Genomic DNA, 20339 nt, shown 5'->3' with positions numbered 1-20339 from the left:
TGAAAATGTAATCTAGAGGTGAATTGAGGAGCATCATGAACTGGAGGGCCCTATCAGAGATATTCCAACCTGTCCATGGTCGTTTGAACCACATTAGTCAAGGCTATTGTGAAGGGTGAGCAGAGAGCAGCCATCCCCTCTGTGACCTGCACTTCTATCCAATCCACAAAACCATGAGACACAATGAATGGTCATATGTTGTGAGAGGAAATTTTAGGTTTTAGGAAGTTAGTTCTAAAGTATAGCTATAGCACTCCCTCCCAAGAGGGAATTTACACAAGGAGGTCCAGATGTTTTACATCCATGGACATCTGCTCCTCACACCTATTAGAGCTCATTCTTATACACAGAACCATGACCCTGTGTCTTCTAAAATCCACATATAACTGACTCTCACACATAAGAATTCTGTCATCTTATCTTGTGAATCTGCTTTCTCACACAAGAAGATTCCACCTTCTTAGACACAGAAATAATTTGCCATTAAAACACACACACCCAAGATCCAGCTATACCACTCTTGGGCATATACCCAAGAAATGCTCAATCATACCACAAGAGCACTTGCTCAGCTATGTTCATATCAACATTGTTTGTAATAGCCAAAACCTGGAAACAACCTAGATGCCCTTCAACTGAAGAATGGATAAACAAATTGTGGTACATATACACAATGGAATACTACTCAGCAGAGAAAAACAATGACATCATGAGGTTTGCAGGCAAATGGATGGATCTAGAAAAAAAAATCATCCTGAGTGAGGTAAGCCAGAATCAGAAAGACAAATATGGTATGTACTCACTCATAGGAGGATACTAGAGGTGGAACAAGGATAACTGGACTGCTACTCACATCACCAGGGAGGCTACCTGGAAAACAGGACCCCAAGAAAGACACGAGGATCTCCCAATGATGGAGAAATGGCTGAGATCTACATGAACAACCTGGACATGAGTGGGAGTAATGAAGGGCGAGGGTCGAGGGAAAGAGAGCCTGTGAGAGTGGGAGATCCCAGCTAGATCAAGAACAGAGAGGGAGAACAAGGAATAGGAGACCATGGTAAATGAAGACCACATGAGAAAAGGAAGAAACAAAGTGCTAGAGAGGCCCACAGAAATCCACAAAGATACCCCCACAATAGACGGCCGGCAATGGTCGAGAGACAGCGGAACTGACCTACTCTGGTGATGGGATGGCCAAACACTGTAATAGTCGTGCCAGAAACCCCATCCAAGGACTGAGGAATCTGGATGCAGACATCCACGACTAGGCCCCAGGTGGAGATCACCCTCTCCTTAACTGTTGCTGACATGCTCAAACTCTTGCCTCAGATTCCTTCAGGAAATATACCTAATTGATTGATTGTGCAAAGAGAGAATACCCCTGTCAACTTGCTCGGTGACGCTGGGGGCTCCACCTCTGAATAAAAGTGGGAAAGTCCACACAAGCTAAGAGAAGTCATTCAACTCATTTGTAAGAATAAACTGCCCATAGAAAGAGATTTAGTTAATGACATGTCTCAGAACGCTAGATGCACCGACAGTCAGCAAGCACGGGTCCAAAAGCAGTTAGAAATGGAGGAGTCAATTAAAAATCCATTGTACCTTCTCTAAGAAGAAAAGCAGGGATCTGCTCCTTGTCAGGGCTCAGCTGTGCTCACTGGGCTGCAAAGAAAGCTGACGGTGGCAGCTCCCTCCCCGACTCGAAGCTCACACAGCAGTCTGCACTCAGCTGCACTTAGCTGCCACTTAGCCCCAGAACAAATGCAGAGATTGCTTGCCATTACAGAGCCTCCCTACACTGAGTCGGTTAAGGTGCGGATCGGGTGTGCCAACAAGACCAGAAGCAACCACAAAGGGATGGCCACCATTTTATCCTCACTTCAAGAGAGAACCAGCTTGCACCTGAGGAGGAGTGGGGGGAGAAGTCATCCCTAGGAGGCATGTGGAAAACAAATTCCTCCAGGGATCAGAAACAGAAACTTGCCGCTAAATCACATGTTCTCTTCCATTTGCTTCTGTTTGGATAAGACATCTGGCCTGTAGTTTCATGTTTAGAATATGATACCAATCCACCAAATAATTTCTACCTACCTGCCTTCTGCTCTCAGACTTTTCTACTCTTCTCTTAGAATATTCCAAAAGGGAGAAGAAGAGACTTGGCCACTAGAATCTTACAGGTAAAGACACACGCGCGCACGCACGCACGCACGCACGCATGCATGCACACTCACACACATTCCTTTGCATATAATTTCAAATAACCTCTGAATTAATGTGACCTCTTTGAGACTGCAAACTGCCTTGAATGTGGCAGGAAAGAGCCCATCCACACCCTCTGTTTCCCAGTGTATTGTATTTCATGATCCAACCCTCTATGTGTTGGGGGAGGGCATCTTTCCGTGTGAGTCAACTGACCCATAAACTCCACGAAGGCAAATCCTGCTCACCAAACCAGCATCAATGTGACAAAGCAACAAGCAACTTGTTTCCTCACTTCACCCATGAAGAACTGGGGAAGAAAAAGAGGGATTGAAAATCACTACAGCCTGAGTAAGATGGTGGATTCGGCGCTGCCTCTGTGTGAGCTGATGTATTACTTTTCTCACTACTGTGACCTGACAAGAAGCAACTTGAGAGGAAGGGTTGGTTTGGGCTCAGAGTTGGAGGGTGTAGTCTATCAGTGCAGGGAAGCCGTCAGTGGACAGAGCATGAGGCTGCTTGCTCACATCACTGTGGACCAGGAAGCAGAGGCAACCATTGCTTAGATGGCATACTCCTTTGTATTCGAGCTGGTATCCCAGCCTGAGGGGTTGAGCCATCACATTCAGGGCAGGGTTTCCTGCTTTGTTAATCTGTGGATAAAACTTCACAGACACACCCACAGGTGGGCTTTCCTAATGCCCTAGGTTATTTCTTAGTCCAATAAAGTAAACAAAATAAAACAAAAACAAAGCCTTGCAAGGGGCAAGGGAGGAGAGTCGAGAAAACAAAGAGGAGACTATTCCAATCCAGGGGAAGAAGAGCAGGGATATCTCTAAAGCGCTGAGGACAACCACAGCAGAGTGCAGGGAACGAAAAGGGAAATCCAGTGAAGGGTAGCAAATGGCTCTAAACTGCCTACTAAATATTTATGATTCTATACACAGACAAATTCTCCTCTCAGCCTTAATCAGAGAGGCTTCTCTCTGTAATGGGCAGGGGTTAATGCAGACTCATGGCTGCTTTTGGTGCTCAATCTTAAACAAGGCACTAATACCCTCTCTAAGAAGCTGGTGAGGCTGTGGGGGAAAGGGACTTTGGATGCGTTCGTGGGAGGGTCAGCTGGCTCAGACCCTGTGGAAATCAATATGAGGTTCCTGAACAAACAGAAACCTGAACTTACCGTATGGTTCAGCTATGTTCCCCCATGTGTATACTCAGTTAACCTAAGTCAGCATGCTATAGATACTTGCTGTTCCAAGCTTGGTGCTGCACTAATCACGAGAGCCAAGATGCAGAACCAGCCAAATGTCCACCAACACGTGAATAGAAAAAGACAAATGAATATACATTCATACAAACATGTATGCATAAACATATGTGTGTATATGGGGTTCTATCCAACTATAAAGAGGAATGAAATCTTATTATTTACAAGAAAATGGATAAACCTAGAGACCATGTCACTAAGCAAAACAAGCCAGATCCAGAAAGACAAAATCACATGATTTCTTTCATATGCATATCTAAATTGAATATATACTCATATGCATATATAGGGCATAAAATAGAAGGGGGACTATATGGAGCAGGGGCATGGTCTAAGAGGTTGGAAAAAGAATTTCTACAGACTATTCTCAATCCTCCTTCACCCTTTAGTCTAACAGTTTTGTTTGTGATAACTATAATATGTGCTTCCAACTCTTTGAAATTACGTTTATTACAAGGCAAGTGATTTTAAAATGCCATAAAATCACATATTAGTGAACTTATTTTTAAATTCTATTTAAAATAATTCAGAATGTTGCATTAATGATTTCTCCTCCACCAGTTACTTCTTTTTTTTTGTTTTCAGTTATTTCTTTTTTTTAATTTTATTTTATAATTTAATTTAATTTTACATATCAGCCACAGATTCCCTTGTCCTCCCCCCTCCCCTCCCCCCTCCCCCCCCCATTCCCATCTCCTCCAGGGCAAAGATTCCCCTGGGGATTGAGTTCAGCCTGGTAGATTCAGCTCAGGCAGGTCCAGTCCCCTCCTCCCAGGCTGAGTCAAGTGTCCCTGTATAAATCCCAGGTTCTAAACAGCCAGCTCATGCACTGAGGACAGGTCCTGGTCCCACTGCCTGGATGCCTCCCAAACAGTTCAAGCTAATTAACTGCCTCACTTATCCAGAGGGCCTGACCCAGTTGGGGGCTCCTCAGCTATTGGTTCATAGTTCATGTGTTTCCATTCGTTTGGCTATGTGTCTCTGTGCTTTTTCCAATCTTGGTCTCAGAATATATAAAGAACTCAAGAAATTAGACATCAAAACACCAAACAGCCCAATTAAGAAATGGGCTATAAAACTAAACAGAGAATTCTCAACAGAGGAAGCTCAAATGGCTGAAAGACATTTAAGGAATTGCTCAATTCCTAATCATCAGGGAAATGCAAATCAAATCAACTCTGAGATACCACCTTACACCTGTCAGAATGGCTAGGATCAAAAACACTGAAGACACCTTATGCTGGAGAGAATGTGGAGCTAGGGGAACTCTCCTCCACTGCTGGTGGGAATGCAAGCTTGTACAACTACTTTGGAAATCAATATGGCGCTTTCTTAGAAAATTGGGAATCAATCTCCCCCAAGATCCAGCTAAACCACTCTTGGGCATATACCCAAGAAATGCTCAATCATACCACAAGATGCATGCTCAGCTATGTTCATATCAACATTGTTTGTAATAGCCAGAACCTGGAAACAACCTAGATGCCCTTCAACTGAAGAATGGATAAATAAAATGTGGTACATATACACAATGGAATACTACTCAGCAGAGAAAAACAATGACATCATGAGGTTTGCAGGCAAGTCCCTGGTTGGAAGACCTGTGTATGCTCCTAGTATAACAGCACTGCTGTGACTCATCGTCCTGTAGTGTTCTGTATACAGCCCCCCTCCTTCAGTTATATGAGTTATAGATATGACTGAGGAACACCTTCAAGACCCACTCAATCAAGATAGACACTGTTCTTATAGCTTAAATTAATCCATTTCCACAAATCTATACCCTGCCACACGGCTCATAGCTTACGGGCATCTTCACATGCTGTTTGTCCTGGCGGCGGCTGTCAGTTTCTCTGACTCAGCCTTCCACTTTCCAGAATTCTTCTCCTCCTTGTCCCGCCTATACTTCCTCCTGCCTCACTACTGGCCAATCAGTGTTTTATTTACTAACCAATCAGAGCAACACATTTGCCATATAGAACATCCCACAGCACAAGTCGTGAGGGAGGCTAAGAAATGCCATCTAGTTTTGTTTCTGAAGAAAAGGAGATTGTGGATTGATGGGCTTCTTTACTCAGCAGTCAGAAATCTGAGCTGATGGTGCCACTTGCTCTATGGTATGACAAGTATCAAAAGACTTCTAGAGTTAGAACTCTGCTTGTAGGCTTTGTAACCCATGCTTTCATTTACATTTTCTATGGGTCACTAAAATTATTATAGCGTTGCCCAACATTCAACTTCCTTTATTAGAAAGAGATACACTGGAAATAGAAAGGACATAGGTTTCAGCATTCCACACAATTGTTATTGAATCTTATTACTAGTTAGAACTAGCTACATAGTCTTTAGTGAGTTATTTTATCACCTCTCCCCATCTCTCCAGTAGTGAATGAACCCAGGATCTGATGGATAGACCACTAAGTCTACCCTTTACAACTGAGCCACACCACACCCCTGGCCTGAATTCACAACTTTCTCAAGCAAAAGATTTTTTATATGTTGGAGACATTTATCTCAGAACTAATCACTAATGTCTTATTGGCAAAACTTACAGCTCCTGATCATGTCAGTTTCTTGCTTATATGGAAACATTCCCAGAAGAAGCAAGTTCTCCATCACTAAAAGTTCCACCATGCCAAGGAGAATGGAGTGTTTATTTTACTTGGGGCATGCTTTTCATACACTGGGTGCCCAGTAATGTTAAAGGCAATTATTTCCTCCTTCCCTCATTCTGGTTGTTGAGACTCAGAGAACATCACTGTTGTGAGGAAATAACAGTAGAGAAAAGAGCATGGTGCACATGCTTTTCTACTTGATTAAAATTTCACAGTTCATCTAGTGAGCCCATAACCACTGAGGAAACATCACTGTTTCTGCCACACAGTCTTTGTTTAATAGGATGATGCTTGCTGGAGAGCACTTTTCATTAGAATTTACAAGACCTGCTTTTAAAATGCATGGTCTTAGGGCATTTACAACTCAACCGGAGAGTCAGAGTACAGAGAGGAGAAAACAACCTTCCTTGGATCGTTGGTTACAAACCAGTCCACAGTACACAATGAGCCAGCACACGGTTTGATTACCTACATTTTGAGAGTGAAAAATAGGAGTGGGTTTCCAACATTTAAAGAACAAAACACTGCCCTGGGATTTCTGGCTTGGCTTAGAAGGCAGAAAAAGCTGGCATGGGGTCCTCAGGGCTACAAAGCAATGATCTGGTTACTGAAGGGCCACCGTACTCTTCTACACCCACACAACACCTACCTACCCTGCCTGCAGGTAACAGTTTGGGGCTTTGGGTCTGGACCCCAAAGCCCTTACGTTTTTACTTTTATATTTCTGGTTCTTGCTGAACACATTCACATCATTTTCTAAGCTTCTAATGATATTTTACAAATTGTGCTCAGATTTGAGACGGTGTCTCTTTGCAGCTGACCTAAGACAGGCTCAGATACTTGCCCTTCAGCCAGCATTAGCTGGATCAAAGCTAGTTTGAAGAGGAAGCAAAGAACCAAAAGACGCACGCAATGGTTTAGAGGACAAGAAAAGGTGGGTGGGGCTTGGGCAAGGGTAATGGTCATCAAAAAGGACGAGGTAAGACACTGCAAGGGGGCAGAATCAATGGGAAGTGGGATCTGGGTGGATTTCAGCATATACTCACTTGTCCCTGCCTCCAGGAAGGGACCACCAGATTTCACACATTCTAACTCTCATTTTAGTCAGCTCCCTGGTCTGTATTTTTCTCTTTAACTAATGGTTTGCTTATATACACAGGGCAAAGGGGACACAGGAATCAAAGACAAACCTTACATTTCAAGTGGAAAGATGAACCAGGTTCTTTTGATGAAAGGAAAAAAAAAAAAGAATGTTGGAAAATAAACAGCACTTTTCTTCTTTTGATGTGGACTGGAGCATGGAAGAAGGCTGAATGTGGAAAAGTCAAATTCAGTTTAGCAAATAAGATTCAAGCCACGGATGCAATCAGTGGTGTGGTTTAGGTGCTAGTCACTTAGACTCTAGAATCGGAATGCTTAGGTTTGAATCCCACCTCCCCTACTTCTTAGCTGGTAGCATCTGAGAAGCTACCCAACCTTCCAGTGCCTTTATTTCCTCTGAGAGATGGCAATTAATAATTGTGCCTGCTTCATAAAGCAGGGCAGGAATCACACTGGCACTTGAGAAAGAGAAAAGCCATCACAGGCATAGAGTAATGAATATGCCTCACTTGGGGAAACACTCCCCACCGAAGAGGGAAGAAAGCCAAAGGCAGAGCCCTGTGGTGAGGCAGAGCTGGCAGATGGGCCCCAGAACAGCGGTTTTCAGACGTGACTGTGGATTGCAATCACCTGGAGAAATTCCAAAACTACTGAGGCCTGGGTCTCCGGGCCTCAGAGATTCTGATTGAATTGTTCTGGCATGTGGCCTGAGTCTGGGGAGTTTTAAAAGTTACTCAGGTGATTCTAGCATACAGCCCATTCAGAATGCCATGCTTCTAAAAGACATACACAAGATCTAGGAACCCCCATGTTAAAATGAGATTGCCCACCACAATGTAGATTTAAATGTGAATACTACTGAGTCTTCTCTCATTAAATTACCATACGTTGGAAGATATTAAAAATAATAGCGGGCGGCGGTGACGGCGCGGCCCGGCGGGCAGGCTGCAGGGTGGCAGCCCGCGGCGGGTTCCAGGTAACCGAAGCGCCGCGCAGTGCTGACCCGGCCGCCCGCCGCTGAGCCATGGAAATCGGCACCGAGATCAGCCGCAAGATCCGGAGTGCCATTAAGGGGAAATTGCAAGAATTAGGAGCCTACGTGGGCTCCATGGTGTATTAGATAAACTTCGCTCTGTTACAACTGAGCCCTCTAGTCTAAAGTCTGCAGACACCAGCATCTTTGATAGTACCGTGCCTTCAAACAAGAGCAGCTTTAGTCGGGGAGATGAGCGAAGGCACGAAGCTGCAGTCCCTCCCCTTGCCGTTTCTAGCTCTAGGCCTGAGAAAAGAGATTCCAGAGTTTCTGCAAGTTCGCAGGAGCAGAAATCCACTAATGTCAGGTGTTTTGCCTGCATGTATGTCTGTGAATCCTGTACATGCCTGGTGCCTCTAGAGGTCAGGAGAAGGCATTGGATCCCTTTGCACAGGAGTTACAGATGGTTTTAAGCCAGTGTGGGTGCTGGGAATGGAACCCAAGTCCTCTGGAAGACCAGCTAGTGCTCTGGCCATTTCCCCAGCCCCTACCAGACTGCAAGCAAGTTTTTGAATAAATTAATGACATTCTTATGATGATGGAACTTCAACCCGGCTAATGTCAACAGTGAAACCTCTGAGGGAGCCAGCACCCTCTGAAGATGTGATTGATATCAAGCCAGAACCAGATGATCTCATTGATGAAGACCTCAATTTTGTGCAGGAGAATCCCTTATCTCAGAAAAAACCTACAGTGACACTTACGTATGGTTCTTCTCGCCCTTCTATTGAAATTTACCGACCACCTGCAAGTAGAAATGCAGACACTGGTACCCATTTAAACAGGCTGCAACTTCAGCAGCAGCAAAGCAGTGCTCACGCTGCCAAGCAGCTGGAGGTACAGAGCAGCCAGGTCTACGAAGCAGGACGTCTGTGCGAACCGGAAGTGCTTAGCAGCATAGAGGACACTTACAGCCCCTTCTTCAGAAACAGCATGGATAAGATGAGTATTGAGGATGAAAACTTTCGGAAGAGAAAGTTGTCTGTGGTAAGTTCCGTTGTAAAAGTAAAAAGGTTCAGTCATGATGGAGAAGAGGAGGAGGAAGATGAGGACTACAGCTCCCGGGTAGGAAGCTTGTCCAGCCTCGTGTCGGTGCCAGCAAAGCCTGAGAGGAGACCTTCTCTTCCACCTTCTAAACAAGCTAACAAGAATCTAATTTTGAAGGCTATCTCTGAAGCTCAAGAGTCTGTAACAAAAACAACTAACTATTCTGCAGTTCCACAGAAACAGACACTTCCAGTTGCTCCCAGGACTCGAACTTCTCAAGAAGAATTGCTAGCAGAAATGGTCCAGGGGCAAAGCAGGGCCCCCAGAATAAGTCCCCCTGTTAAAGAAGAGGAAGCAAAAGGAGATGGTACAGAAAAACTTCAAGGCACTCAAGAGAGGCAGTTATTATCCCGACTGCAAATTGACCCAGTCATGGTAGAGGCAATGGAGATAAGTCCAGATTACTATGACATGGAATCCATGGTCCATGCAGACACAAGATCATTTATTCTGAAGAAGCCAAAGCTGTCTGAGGAAATAGTAGTGACACCAAACCAGGAGTCAGGGATGAAGACTGCAGATGCCCTTCGGGTACTTTCAGGACACCTTATGCAGACACGAGATCTTGTACAACCAGATAAACCTGCAAGTCCCAAGTTTATAGTGACGCTGGATGGTGTCTCCAGCCCCCCAGGATACATGTCAGATCAAGAGGAGGAGATGTGCTTTGATGGAATGAAATCCGTAAACCAAACTGCAGCCTCAAACAAGGGACTCAGAGGTCTCCTCCACCCACAGCAGTTGCATTTGATGAGCAGGCAGCTTGAGGACCCAGATGGTAGCTTTTCCAACGCTGAGATGACTGACCTAAGTGTGGCACAAAAACCAGAAAAGCTTTTGGAGCGCTGCAAGTACTGGCCTGCTTGTAAAAATGGGGATGAGTGTGTATATCATCATCCCATTTCACCTTGCAAAGCCTTTCCCAATTGTAAATTTGCTGAAAAATGTTTATTTGTGCATCCAAATTGTAAATATGATGCAAAGTGTACTAAGCCAGATTGTCCCTTCACTCACATGAGTAGAAGAATTCCAGTACTGACTTCAAAACCAGTAGTCCCATCACCAGCACCATCTTCTAATGGGTAGCTCTGCCGATACTTCCCAGCTTGTAAGAAAATGGAATGTCCCTTCTACCACCCAAAACACTGTAGGTTTAATACTCAGTGTACAAGACCAGACTGCACATTTTATCACCCCACCATTACTGTACCACCAAGACATGCCTTGAAATGGATTCGACCTCAAACTAGCGAATGATGCCCTAGCCCTACCTGGCAAGAAGATCATGCAGTTTGAAAGCTTCCATCTTCTGATGAGGGAGATTCTACAGAACTTGTCACGTCTTTGAAATTTAGAATATATTGCTTTCATAATATGAAAAAAAATAATAGCTACTACTTGTTAGCAGTCGAAGCAAAATAATACAGTGACAGTGAGCACAGACTCTGCAAATGGTTACAATCACAGCTCTAGATCTTACTTCACAAATATGAGGATGTTATTTATCTGTTTTTTTTACATTTGTAATTTGTAAAATGAGAATTACATTACTATCTATTATAAAGAGTAGTGCACATTAATATGCAAAAGGACTCAGAATTATACAATGATACTAAGCAAGTACCTCTTAAGGATTTGCTGAGTGATCATGGATCATGGCTGCCATCCTTCCTGTGAAACACCATTTCAAAGAACTGTTTCCACACATCACACCCCTTTCTTGGGAATGTCCAATGATTTGTGACTGTAGGGGATACACCAGTCTGGTTCCCTGGCCTAAGGTCATCTCTAAGGAACATCAGTACTCTGAAACTCTCTTTGTCGATCAGTTGATGCATCTTTTCTGGCTTTTTGTTAAGACTATTCTACCTCTCTGATGGAAACCGCTCCCGAAAGCACACTCAAACACAGTTTCTGCACTAGTTCTTCATCTCAGATTCCATTCCCTGAATCTAACCTAAGTCAGCTGGTGTTATGGGTGACCCAACCCAAGAGATTCTTAAGTGGGATTTTTCAGATGGTCCATCTTTAGTCTCCTGACTTTAGAATTCTGTCTCTAGTAGAAAAAGAGGAAAGAACAATCCCTATAAAGCTTTTTTAGTACAGTTGTTTAAATGGTCAACAGTTGTGAGCTGAAAAGGGATACAGGGGAAAGGAATGACCTGGAAGATTCTGGTAAAGTACCATTACCAAGAACAGTTTTGTTGCATCTGTGTGTGTATGATCAATGCATTAGAAGAAGAGTAAGGGTGACTGGTTACTACTTTAAGAAGTGTTTTTGCTGATGCTAGACTTATTTTTTTAGGGGGAGTTCAGGGGGAAGATCAGGGCTAGAAATTGAATCAAGGGCCAGGCATGCCAGGAAAGAAGTAAAATTTAGTATTTTTCCTGAATAAAGAAGTAAAGTATAAGAAAGTCAGGAGAAGCCTGAAGACCAGGGCTTAATCATAAGGGAAGTGAAATTTAATAGTCTGCAAGTTTACTTGAGTTTGCTAGTTTGCAAGTCTGCTGCTAAGGTCTTATTCAAGAAGAAATAAGACCCTGACAGTTAGAACAGGGAAATCTGGTTTAATGTGCTGAAAAATACTATAATTCCAGATCCAAGTGAATCATTTAGTTAATCAAAGATGCCCATATGGTCCTATCACAGGCTTGATCTTAATGTGACAGAGAATTTGAACGTGAAAAATCATGTGCTTCCTGGGTCTATGACCCCACTCCCATCCCCTCTCTTGCCTACTAGACCAACAACTAGAGCCCAGTTCTCATATAACCAGCTAAAGAAGTAATGGGATCTCTAGGGAGAGCTAAAGGACCTATCTGTGAATGTGTAGAACTGTATTCTACAGGTGCTAGTTCAGGCTAGATAAGTAATAACTTAGATATAGGATTATTTTCCAATGTTGTAAGATTAAAAGTTCTAGTGATAACTCTGGAAGACTTGTTCATACATTGATAGAATGATGGCCATAGCATAACACAGAAGGAAAAGATCAAGGATCTGAGAGTAGTAGTATGCTAAGGCTAGAACTTCCATCATTCAACTGCTACATTCAATAGACTCAGCCCAGAACACCCAGCATGTCCGGGATGTTGCTGTGGAGCTGATGGGAGTGTACGCATCATTAAGAGGCTCAATGATATCCAACCTTTATATCTTGGACCTAATGAGAAAATGTTATAAAACTGGCCTCCCTACAGCAATGGATCTGATAAGATCCCAATATGATAGAGATCGAATGGTGAAACTTGAACATCAGAAACAAGGGCCAAACAGAGTGGCTTCAAAAAGCATTTAATACAGAGAACAGACACAGTTAACACAGCATACATCTCCAGGGACAAGACAGATGAGAAGCCAACCAATGTATGACATAGTCCATATAACACAAAGACATTAAGGAGAGATTACCAGTAGATTCAAGGTAGAGGTGTGTGTGTGTGTGCGTGTGTGTGTGCGCGCGTGTAACTTTCTCATGTAACTTTCATTTTTGATCAAGTTCTTAGAGCTTCACCACATTGACTCAAAGAGAGGCTGAGCTAGGAGAAAGGATGCCAATACATCACAGTAAGACAAAAGATAGTTTCTTTCAGTCTATCCTTCAAAAAATCTTTCCCCAAGGCTATTTATATGGCATTCAGATACAGAAGAGAGACAAAATATCAAAGTATTTTAAGGACTTCATCACTCTATGTAAAGAGGCCTCTGTCACTGGCTACACTGATTTCAGTGGAACAGTCATGTAGCCTAATAGCCATAGTGGCAGAGATGGAAGGTACACATGAGCTCAACAGCAGGAGTAGTCTCTGCTACTAAGTTTTATTGAGCTCTTGCCACTGACAAATGCCCCACATGCCAGTTAAAAAGAAAAGACCGATAATCCTCCATATGGCATGGTCCCTTGAGAAGACTAAACATTCACTTGGTGGCAAGTTTGTTGCACTGAACCCCTTCTGATTAAAAGGGACTAGTGATTCATTAACAATTAAAATTGGCATGTGTTCTGAGTATAGATTTTGTCTTTTCTGCTTCCAGTATATAAAAGGTCACATGACGTTTGATCCTACAGCATGAAATCATGCATAGTTAACATCACACTGAACCACAGAATCAACTCTGCAGGAAGGAACACCAGAGCATGCACCTGTCATATACTGAGCAGGTTAGAGTATTCTGGTCTCAGCTAACCATCATAAGGCTCACGGAAGCATCAGCGTGGAGATGACATACTTCAAGACAGCGTGACAACAAGATATGATCTGTAACCAATGGGTGGAAGTGGTTCACTGTCATCATTCCTAGAGACTAATTTGAGGAAATTGTGTCCCTCATCTTCATCACTGCGGGCCTTTCAGGGCTTCAGATTTCCACTTGAAGAGAGTGAATATTTCCCTTTAGCATAGACTGCAGTTCTCTCCTACCTCTGTTTGGAGGTCAGATGTGACTGTCTCAACTAGAAAAGTTGGTGAAACTGGATTCAGCCCCATCAGGGATGAGAGCCTGGGGTGCCTCAGAACGTAAGGGCCATTTTGACCTGCCAGCATCAACCATTGTATTGCATAGTCCATATAACACAAAGAAATTAAGGCTAGATTGCCAGGAAGCTCCTAGATGGATGAGTGGCTGAAAGTAATTAGACAGGAAGCAGCTTTGTCTCTGAGAACAGTTACATTCCAGGGACTGGGATTTCTTTTTCAAACCTCCAGCTGATGAGATTCTCTTAGAACCAGCATTCTTAAGGACCTGTTCTTAGGTTGGGTGAACTTAATATTTGAAGACAGCAGATCTCTATGTATAAAGGATGAGCTACAGTGAGTGCTGTGGTATGATTTTAAAAATCACACTTCAGTATCAAGACACACACTCCCCTAATGCCACATGTTAGCCACTGATCACATACAATTACTCCTTCTAGAAACTGTTCTTGGCTTAAGAGAAGTCCCTTGTCCAAGTTTATAACACCCCCCTAGGCAGTCAATACCCAGTAGATGATCATTACAGAGCATGTTTTCTTTAAAAACTCCACTTGCTCAAATCCAAACAACTATGAAGGCCCTTTCCAGCTCCAAAGTTCCCAGTGGGACTACTCACAAGAGCTTCACAGTTCAATTTATATCTGTATGTTATTTTTTCTTCTTACTTCTTGGGTACCTGTCTTACAAGATAACGCCATCATAAATTCTCTGTATGAAAATATCCATCTTAGGTCAAGGGGCATATATCCGTAGCATCACAATAAAGGAGTTTAAATGTAAAAGGTAAAGACACTTCTCCCAGCTCAGTTTCCCTGTTGTTAGTAGTAGAAGGTGTGTCTGCCTGCTAATCATGCTATTAGCAAGGTGGAGATAAGACTGTAGCACACTTGTAGACCATATACTTAGCTTGCAGGAGGCCTGGTTTCAGTCCCCAGTACCAAACACAAAATAGACAAAGAGTGTGTCCAAGGAGACCAAAAGTCTAATTTTTCCAAACACAAAGGTCATATACAAATATACATTCAATAGCAATCTCCCCCAAATCTCTGGGCACGAACTAGTCTGTAAATTTAACTAAAAGGAAAGACCTTTTTCTTTCCTTCCTCAACTCAGATGACACGGTATCACTCCCCTGGGAAAGCACGCAAGCTTCCTCAGGGAAATAATTTCCTGCTGAAATGTGAGCAAGGCTTCCAATGGCCTTTATGGTTTCCTATATGTTGAAATGTGCTGGAGATGCTGACAAGAAAATCATCATAATGATAAAATACAGATCTCTATATAGTTCCTAACAGGGAGCAGAGGAAATGGAATTTGGGTCTATTCTTGAATAGAATTTTTAACCTTGACCACAGTGTTTTCACAATGGCTTTATACTAACTCATAATAGAGATAAAATCTCCCTGTTAAAACAGCTGTAATATTAGTCACCGCAGGGGATGCTGACAGGCTTTGCAAAGTGCTCTGTAGTTCCTCAGATAAAAGCAGAGATAAACGTGCAGAATTGTTATTTTTCAAGGTGGAGGGCTATTTGACTAACCCTCTGCTGAACTCCCTCTGATAAACCAACTCAGAAGCCTCCAGAAGCTATCAATCCCACTGTCCACTTCATTTCAGTGGTGACAGGGGAAACAAGATGACTGATTTCTCTGAGGACCCTGGAAAATGCCACCACGTCACCCTAGGGAGCAGAGACAATGAGTTCTACAAGGTCTCCAATGAGAAAGACAAAGCTTTGCTGACCTCCAACGTTCTGGGACAAAGTCATTTTAGATACCCAGCCTGAGAAGCAAGGATTCCACAGTCCATTCCACCTCCTCTTCCTCTTCCTCTACTTCTCCATAGAAGAAAGGATGGCTAAGTACACCAAATGTCACTCTCCATGAGCAGTGGCACATGGTTCCTTATTCCTCACTGACCAAGGTATGGCTGAGGGACCTGTTCTCACCAAACAATTATTGCTCTTGGCCTCAGAGAATATTAAGAGAAATTGATTTTTTTCTTCACTCCCTGCTTCCGACTAAATATCAAGTTCTCTGGCATCCCATGGGCTAGAGATTTGAAGAATTTTCCAGAACAAAAACATTTGTACAGGATGTTACATGAGGGGAAAAAAAAAACAGACTTCTAATTGTGTTAACCCTGGAGTTTACTTGGTAGAGTGTGTAGCATTACCCAAAATTACCTAAGGGTGCCTTTTGAACTATTGAAACGTAGCAGATACTTTTCCAAGCCAGGAGCCTATGTGTACTTCTCATCCTGGCAGTAGCCTGCAAGGCAGCTACTATAATTATCCTCATTGTATAGATAAGGAGCTAAGGTGCATGTGGGCAGTAAAAGCAGAGCTGGACCATGTCTCCCTGAGCTCACTGCTCAGGATTCCTCAGCCCCAGGACACAGTCCATTTATCTGCCTCCTTTCATCATTTCAGGTCTTTCTTCTAAGCTGCAGCCTCCCCGGGTCACACACCTTGTGGCTAACTTACTGCCCGTGGTAGCTATTTCTGTGTCGCGCTCACCACATCGGGCAGAGACAACTTGTGGAAGAAAGGGTTTATTTTCACCCTTTGGCTCACAGTTTCCTGGGGTCTGGGAAAGTGTGGGGAGCAGCTCAATGAAGGGCACAGGAGCACATGGCAGTCCTTCACATCCTAACAGATCAGGAAGTAGAGGCCAGGATGTGAAATCAAGGACCCAGGGTCATCTTCAACGGCCTTCCCTTAATTACCTACTTCTGCCAGCTGGGCCCCGTGTCTCAAAGGTCTTCACAGCCTCCCAGAGTGAAAACACCAACTGGGAACCAGGCATTGAAAACCCGAGTCTGTGGCAGAGATGTCCCATCCAAACTAAAACACTGTCTGCCTACAAGCTGTCAAATCCAACCAGGCACCTGTTTCCGGCTGCAGGTGAAGAACCCTTCCTGGTCCAGATCACCCCATCCCTGGCCTCCCTCTGTCTTGAGCTTGTCTGTCCTTCGCCAGGGAAGAATACATTTCTTCCCAGTGGGCTTCCTAACGGAATGGCTTGCTCTGTGTTGACGTTCCAGATGTGAACGTCAGCAGAGGAAGCCAGCACTGCCCTACTTCCCCAGATCTTCACATACCACTTGGAGGACGCAGTTCCCAGGAACCACTTACTACATGAGATACTTGTGCACAAATACCCAGCACTAAGCAAGTAGCTATTTTCTTAATTTTCTGGGAGAACTTTAGGATCACTGGTCAGATGATGCCACAGACCCACGAGTTTTGCTTGGGAACAGAAGAGGTTTCTCTTCCATGACTCACCTGAATAGAGCATCCCCTTCTCTGATCATGCACAGAGTGGAACCCTTCACAATTCGGCCACAGTTTCTACCATGCTTAAAATTCCTCTATCAAGAGTTCGAGCTTTGGCAAAAGTTGAGAAGTTTTATGTACTCTTATCTGGATACAAATAGCTTAGCTAGGCCATTATTTAAAAATGGCCTCTGGGGGGCTGGGAAGAGGATCAACAGTTAAAAGCACCCACTTCTCTTGAAGAGGACTCAAGTTCAGTTCCCAGCACCTGTGTCAGGCGGCTCACAAATGATTATAACTGAGTACCCCCACACAGAGATACACATGACAACCAAATAATAAAATAACTCCTTAAGAGTGGAATTTGCAAAGGAGACAGCAGAGTTTCAGAGTTCTAACATAAGGTCCTGCTTTTGAGGAAGGAGGGGTGAGGATGCAGGACAAGGGCAGGTGAAAGGATGGCACTCGGATTACAGAAGCCTTGCTTCATCCATACACTCAGGGGGAGTCTCAGATCAAGGGTGTATTCACTGAGGAGAAGAGAAGACAGTGTGGCAGCGTCTCTGCATTACTCAAACCTGGTTCTTCTTGAAAAGGACCCAGGAAACTCAACCCTCCACCCAAGCTCAACACCAACGGGCTTTGGAAAAGATGCCATTGTTAGGAGTTTGACAGTCACCAGAATGACCCCAGGGCAGAAAAATCCACACAATTATTCTCTGAAGTCTCACTTCCTATGTCTATCGACTTCAGCATCACCTGTCACCAGCCCCCTCTCGTATAGGAGGCTGAGGTGGGCAGGATAAAAGGATGGAAGAGTCAAAAAATTGCTAGAACAACCTGACTTTGAGTGTTCCAAGACTGACTTCAACTAGCTGTGAGCAAACTGAAAGTTAAACATTGATTTGTTAGTTATAGATATCTGAATGTGGGAAGAATGATCAATCCTAATCCCCAGCCTCAGAAATAAAGAGGAAGCAGTAGGAAAAATGCCACTTGTAGTGTATTTGAGCCCTGACCTTCCAAAGTTTGACTTCCAAACTTACCCCCTCTTTGATACGATGACGTAAGGTACTCTAACAGTAACTCCTCGCCCCATGCGTCATTCCCTGGCTCCAGTGGGTTAAAGTTCTTCCCTCTGGCATGGGGCCTGGCATAGGCCTGTCCCAACATACAGCGTGAATTCAGATGTACCATTAAGTCTCAGGTGGACGAATAAAATATCCCTTCTTCCAACTCCATTACCACAGTCTCTGTGAACCTGTAATTTTATTCTGTCTTTAATCACGTTCCAGTTTAAGGTACAAGTTACCCTGGAGAAAAATCACTACCATTAAATAAGCAGAATATTGAAATTACTTTTACTAATTCAACTATTCAACAAGTATTTCCTCAGCTCCTACTATGAGCCGGATGCACTGGCTTTGTAAAGGTGATCTTTGATTTAAGTCGAGAGAAAGAAAGGGATAGCAAGGAGAAGAAAAAATAATGTCTGCCATGGTGAAGAGCATCTAAGAGCACACGAGGGTGAGGCGGAACCCTGAATGGACTCTTGGAACAGAAAAGGGACAGTCAGTAAAATTAAGATAATCAGAGTAATGTTTGGCCCCTACTTAAGAATGCCTGTGTTGATCCAAGTACTATGAAATAGAAGAGATTAGAAGGGAAATTAGGCGTTGATAATAATTCCCTCTGTAATCTCTCACCAATTTTTCTGTCAATCTAAAAATCTTCTATAAAAAGTCTATTTTATACAAGTAAAGATGAGAAGGCCCAGAGCACCAAGTATGGGACAGAGCATCCCTCACACACTCCTTCCCTTCCTTCCCCTCAGAGACTCTGTGCTTCCTTTAAGAAATGACTTTTCTCACTTAGCCTGTCAGTAGCTTTGGAGATTGATCCATTCCCAGTTTTGGTGAAATGCTCTCACTGGCTTTAGCTGACAGTATATCCCATCCACCCTGCCCAGGCAACTAGCTAAAAAGCTTGCATATGCTGGGTCTGGTGCCAGCATGTAATCTCAGTTACTTTGGACACTGAGGCAGGAGGACCACAAGCCTATGGTTTGGCCTGGGCTACAGAGTGGGTTCAAGGCCAGCCTGAGCAACTTAGTGAGATCCTGCCTCAAACTAAAGAGTAAAAAGGAGGATGGGATGCATGTAACTGCAGAGCACTTGGCAGGCAGGTACAAAGACACCAGGTTCAACATCTAGTACCCCACATCAAACCAAACAAACAACAAAACCAAAGGCCTGTAACGAGCCAGAGCAGTGGAATCCAAGGAGTCCTCACCACTGCCCATCTGAAGTCTTTCCTCCAGACAGGAGTGAGAGGACACGGGATGCCGATGCTCCAGCTTTCTCGTCACCATAAGGAGAGGAAGGAGGGGTATATGAAAGCATTTGGAGGGAGGACAGGGAAGGGGAAATGATTAATCATATTAGAATCTCAAAGACAAAAGATTAAAATATGAAAGAGAGAAAAGGAGAGCACCGGACACCATGAGACTGAGCACATCCAGAAGTGGCGGGAGAAAGGGACCTTTCGTGTCATCCTTTGAGTATTCCTGACAGCACCTGCCAGAGAGGACAATGCTACCAGAGACAGGCATGAAAAGTTCCAGCCATTGGACCTACTTCAAAGCTGCCTGTGGCCACCCGACTAAGCACTCCAGGGCATGCAGGAAGAGAAGTCCTGCCATGATGAGACACCCTTCTTGTTACAAAGACAAGGTCATGGAAAGGGACACAGTTGTCACAACCTTTATGGTGCTTGCTTGTTAGTTGGAAAACATCAAGGGTGTAACATAAGGAGTAACAACATGACTCATAAGGATAAAGAAGTTAAGCGACAGAACCCTGAGTTTTCAGTCCAGGACATCTACTTACAGCCCACTGTCTTCCACTTCTGGGCTTGCGGCAGTAAAGGTCAGAATGTTTATTTGATTCCATACTGAGTTTCTAGTCAGGAATAAACAGCTGGACTTAAATGCAGTAGAAGGAAAAACCACTTTTCTTTCTGTTCACCTTTTATTCCAGGGCTTATCACACCAGCAAATGTTTAATCAGGGCTTTGTAAATATGTGTTGAATAAAATAAATGCTGCAAAATGTCTAACTTCAGAATAAATTATCTAAATAAAAAGAAAAAAATGGCGAGAACTGCATGTCTAATCCAGTGTCTTTAGAACAGAAACTCCAAGCCAAATCAGAGAACTAAGGGCCCCACATCAGCATCTGGATGCAGAGCATGCAGGATTCCTTGGGATCTGTCTGCACACTAGAACAGGCTCACTGCAAGGCTTGCTTTTCTCAGAAAA

General features: G+C 43.7%; 2 protein-coding genes across 2 annotated transcripts in view; one reads left to right on the top strand and one right to left on the bottom strand.

The window, feature by feature from the left end:
• The window catches only part of LOC114691717 (IQCJ-SCHIP1 readthrough transcript protein), a 735800-nt gene that overhangs the window by 622211 nt on the left and 93250 nt on the right, over nt 1–20339 (bottom strand). The gene's annotated exons all lie outside the window — the stretch shown is intronic.
• On the top strand, nt 8135–10653 carry LOC114691716 (zinc finger CCCH domain-containing protein 14-like). The gene is given in 3 exon segments (XM_037206646.1): nt 8135–8288; nt 8291–8528; nt 8746–10653. Coding segments are annotated over 3 exon segments (2094 nt in total). The 5' UTR covers nt 8135–8212; the 3' UTR covers nt 10526–10653.

The sequence above is a fragment of the Peromyscus leucopus genome, chromosome 6 (genome assembly GCF_004664715.2).
Source record: "Peromyscus leucopus breed LL Stock chromosome 6, UCI_PerLeu_2.1, whole genome shotgun sequence".
Taxonomy (NCBI): Eukaryota; Metazoa; Chordata; class Mammalia; order Rodentia; family Cricetidae; genus Peromyscus; species Peromyscus leucopus.
This window is presented reverse-complemented; position numbering and strand designations above follow the sequence as displayed.